The sequence below is a fragment of the Camarhynchus parvulus genome, chromosome 5 (assembly GCF_901933205.1).
Source record: "Camarhynchus parvulus chromosome 5, STF_HiC, whole genome shotgun sequence".
NCBI lineage: Eukaryota > Metazoa > Chordata > Aves > Passeriformes > Thraupidae > Camarhynchus > Camarhynchus parvulus.
The window spans coordinates 38945296-38949226 of NC_044575.1; the positions used below are offsets into that span (position 1 = coordinate 38945296).

Below are 3931 nucleotides of genomic sequence, written 5' to 3' on the forward strand. Positions count from 1 at the left end.
CGCCTGCTGCGGGACGGCATCCCCCATGGCAGTGCCCCCATGGCAGTGCCCCCATGGCAGCCCCCGCAGGGTCTCGCCAGGCGAGGGGGGGAAGGGCCGTCGCGTCCCGTCCCGTCCCGTCCCGTCCGTCCCGCGCGCCGCCCGCCCGCCCGCCGCACTTGGCTGCAGCCTGGAGCGCTTCCCGTCAGTCACGCCCCCTCGCACAGGATGTATCCCATATAAGGATATCTGCGTCAGTGGGTTCCCGAGCCCGGCCGTACCACTCCGCGCGGGGGGGAAGCTCCATGGCCGCTCCCTCCTGCTCTGCCCTGGGGTCCCCTCGCCCCTGCTGCCACCCCCCGCCCCATGCTGTGGGTCTCTCCCGGGGGGGGCGGGGGCAGACGACGCGCGGGGCGGCCCCGGGGAGGCGCGGGGCGGGCACAGGGCGGGCGGCCCCCCCCAGAGGCGCGGGTGGCGCGTCCCCTGTGACGTCGCGAGAGGGTATAAAAGGGAGGCACGGCGCGGTACTCCAGCAGCTCAGGCAGCCCCGGCGGTGGAGCGGAGAGACGCGCGGCGCGGACCGGCACAGGGACGCACGCAGCCGACCCCTCCTCGCTTCATCCCCAAGGACACTTCGCCACCGTCGCATCACCTCTCACTTTCGGCTTGCGCGCACCGAGCCGACATGATGTATCAGGGCTTCGCCGGAGAGTACGAGGCGCCGTCCTCCCGCTGCAGCAGCGCTTCCCCGGCCGGGGACAGCCTCACCTATTACCCTTCTCCGGCGGACTCATTCTCGAGCATGGGCTCGCCTGTCAACCCACAGGTGAGTTGCCGAGCGTGCCGACTGCGCTTTTGGCCGGGGCAGGAGCGCTCAGGAGGGGACGGGACGGGAGCGGGTGGCGCGGGGCTGGCCGTGTCCGCGGAGGAGGTCAGGCTGGGGACTGGCATGGGGAGCGGCCCCGGTGCCGAGGCGGGGCGGTCGGGGGGTGCCGTAGCCCGGGCCGCGCTCTGCGGCGGGTGTGTAAAGCGGCTTCATTGATAAAACGCGAGTTCATTGAGGAGACTCCGGAGCAGCGTCTGCGTCAGCGCGGACGTCAGAGATATTTATAACAGGCCGCTCTCGTGTGGAGCCGGCGCTGGCAGCGCGGCGCCGCGGCCCCGGGGACGGCGGGGAGCGGCCCGGGCGCTCCGCTGACGGCAGCCCCCCTTCCTCTGACCTACAGGACTTCTGCACCGACCTGGCCGCCTCCAGCGCCAGCTTTGTGCCTACGGTGACGGCTATCTCCACCAGCCCCGACCTGCAGTGGCTGGTGCAGCCCACTCTCATCTCTTCAGTAGCCCCCTCCCAGAGCCGCGGGCACCCCTACGGCGTCCCGGCGGCCGCCCCCACCACCTCCTACTCCCGTCCCGCAGTGCTGAAGGCGCCGGGCGGCCGCGGACAGAGCATCGGCCGCCGGGGCAAAGTCGAACAGGTGAGTGCGGATCGGAGTTGTTGGGGGGGACGGGGGGGGGACGCGCCGCCGGCGGATTGCCCTGGCCGGGGGGCACCGGGCTGGCAGCGGGACTGAGCGATCTCTCTCTGCCCGCAGCTGTCCCCGGAGGAGGAGGAAAAGAGAAGGATCCGCCGGGAACGGAACAAGATGGCAGCGGCCAAGTGCCGCAACCGGCGGCGGGAGCTCACCGACACGCTGCAGGCGGTAAGTGCTGCCCGGGAGTGGCGGGGGAAGAGGGAGTACCGGGGGCGGGGATGACAGGAAGAAAGGGACTCCAGCTGGGAGCGATGCCGGCCCTGGCTGACAGCCTGCTCTCTCTGCAGGAGACCGACCAGCTGGAGGAGGAGAAGTCCGCGCTGCAGGCAGAGATTGCTAACCTGCTGAAGGAGAAGGAGAAGCTGGAGTTTATCCTGGCGGCCCACCGGCCCGCCTGCAAGATGCCCGAAGAGTTGTGCTTCTCCGAAGAGCTTGCAGCTGCCAGCGCCGCTACTGCGCTGGACCTAGGCACCCCGAGCCCGCCCATGACCGAGGAGGCTGCCTTTGCTCTGCCGCTGATGCCTGAAGCGCCGCCGGCCGTGCCGCCCAAGGAGACCGGCAGCAGCGGGCTGGAGCTCAAGGCTGAGCCCTTCGACGAGCTGCTCTTCTCCACGGGGCCGCGGGAGGCCTCCCGCTCTGTGCCCGACATGGACCTGCCTGGGGCCTCCTTCTACCCGTCGGACTGGGAGTCGCTGACTGCCGGGACCAGCGGTGAGCTGGAGCCCCTCTGCACCCCTGTGGTGACCTGCACCCCGTGTCCCAGCACCTACACCTCCACCTTCGTCTTCACCTACCCCGAGGCAGAGGCCTTCCCCAGCTGCGCTGCCGCGCACCGGAAGGGCAGCAGCAGCAACGAGCCCTCGTCCGACTCCCTCAGCTCCCCCACCCTGCTGGCTTTGTGAAGGGCTCCAGCACTGACTGACCTGCTGGGCCCCCTCCCCTGCCCACGCACCCCCACGGACTTGCAGCTGTGCCCCATGGGGCTCCCCAGGCCTGGGGAGGGCCCTGCCACCGCCACCCCCTGTCTGGCCTGGCGCCCCGGGGCCTGGCAGAGCGTCATGCACCGAGGTCTCTTACCTCTTCCAGAGATGTAGCAAATCGCATGGAGTTTGTCTTGTCCCCAGTGGCCCATCCATGAGAGCTGGTAGTCTGTAGCATGTCCCACATGGCTGGGTAGGTGATTCCCTCCCCTCCTTAGTATCACTAGCATTAACTAATTAATCTCTTGGTTTTAAATGATTGGAATTTAACCTGGTGCTGGGTATCTCCAACTCGTATCTAGTGCAGCTGATTAACAATAACTACTGTGTTCCTGGCAATATCGTGTTCTGATGACTTAGCAATGACCCATCTTACGTGGGGGGAAAGAGACTCTATTTTATTTTCTCTTAGGTAGATAAATAGCTATATCCATGTACTGTAGTTCTACGTTGATGTTCATTGTAACTTTACTGATCATGCATTGTTGAGGTGGTCTGAATGTTCTGACATAAGTTTTCCATGAAAACGTTTTTATTGTGTTTTTAATTTATTTATTAAGATGGATTCTCAGATATTTATATTTTTATTTTATTTTTTTCTACCTTGAGGTCTTTTTTGACATGTGGAAAGTGAATTTGGATGAAACTTAAGCATTGTTTGCTTATTATTGTTCAGAGACATTGTCAATAAAAGCATTTAAGTTGACTGCTGGAGCTGTCCTTGTGTTACCTTTTGCACTTGCTTCCCTGTGACCTCAAAGGGGTTCTGTAGCCTCTAATTTTGTCTGGGCTTTATAAACTGCAGACACCTGCAATCTCCCTGAGACTAAGGGTGCATAAGGGTGGTAATACCATTTAGGCCAGCCCTGTCCTTGTCCTGGTGCTAGTCAGGGCTGGCTGTGGTTACACCCATTCTGGCAGGCACCAGGGTCACTCCCTACAGCCTTTCCCAGCTGAGCTGTCTGGGTCTGGTCCCCTTCTGTGTCACCTGCTGTGCCCTTTCACCAGCTAGCTGGAGGTCTTGCTGGAAAGTGCTGAAAGGGCATCTCTAGGCTGGGGCCCACATGATTATTTCCATGTGCCTAACAGCTCAACTTCCTTGTCCCTGGGTATGGCCTGGTTCCTCTAGGAGTAGCTGTGGCCTATCTTCTTTGGACATAAGGGGATGAGAAAGGCTTGTGCACTCCTCACTTCGGGGTGAGTGGTATAAAGGCAAACCACTGGCTCTACAGTTTCTATTAAGGACAGCCCAGTCCTTGAATGAATGAGTTATAGCAAATGGCACACACATTCTAGGAATGTGCTGCCTCCTTGGAGTCTCTGGAAATGTGGTCTCTCCTGCTGAGTCAGTTGAGAAAGGCTGCTACCCTCTGTAAGCCCTGCTGCTCATGCAGTGAAATGTGCTCTGCTGGCAGGACAGCAGCTGGGCCAGGTTATCCC

General features: G+C 62.1%; 1 protein-coding gene across 1 annotated transcript; it reads left to right on the forward strand.

Moving 5' to 3' along the window:
* The first annotated feature begins 519 nt into the window (after positions 1-519).
* FOS (Fos proto-oncogene, AP-1 transcription factor subunit) lies at positions 520-3205 on the forward strand. Its single transcript, XM_030949313.1, has 4 exons — positions 520-805; positions 1206-1454; positions 1572-1679; positions 1799-3205. The coding sequence occupies exons 1-4, from the start codon at positions 665-667 to the stop codon at positions 2411-2413; spliced, it is 1113 nt and encodes a 370-aa protein (XP_030805173.1). The 5' UTR covers positions 520-664; the 3' UTR covers positions 2414-3205.
* The last annotated feature ends 726 nt before the right edge of the window (positions 3206-3931 follow it).

Coding starts and splice junctions, on each gene's coding strand:
- FOS (XM_030949313.1), top strand. CDS start 665: ATGATGTATCAGGGCTTCGCCGGAGAGTACGAGGCGCCGTCCTCCCGC. Junction 1,455..1,571: donor GCCGGGGCAAAGTCGAACAG/GTGAGTGCGGAT, acceptor CTCTGCCCGCAG/CTGTCCCCGGAGGAGGAGGA. Junction 1,680..1,798: donor TCACCGACACGCTGCAGGCG/GTAAGTGCTGCC, acceptor CTCTCTCTGCAG/GAGACCGACCAGCTGGAGGA.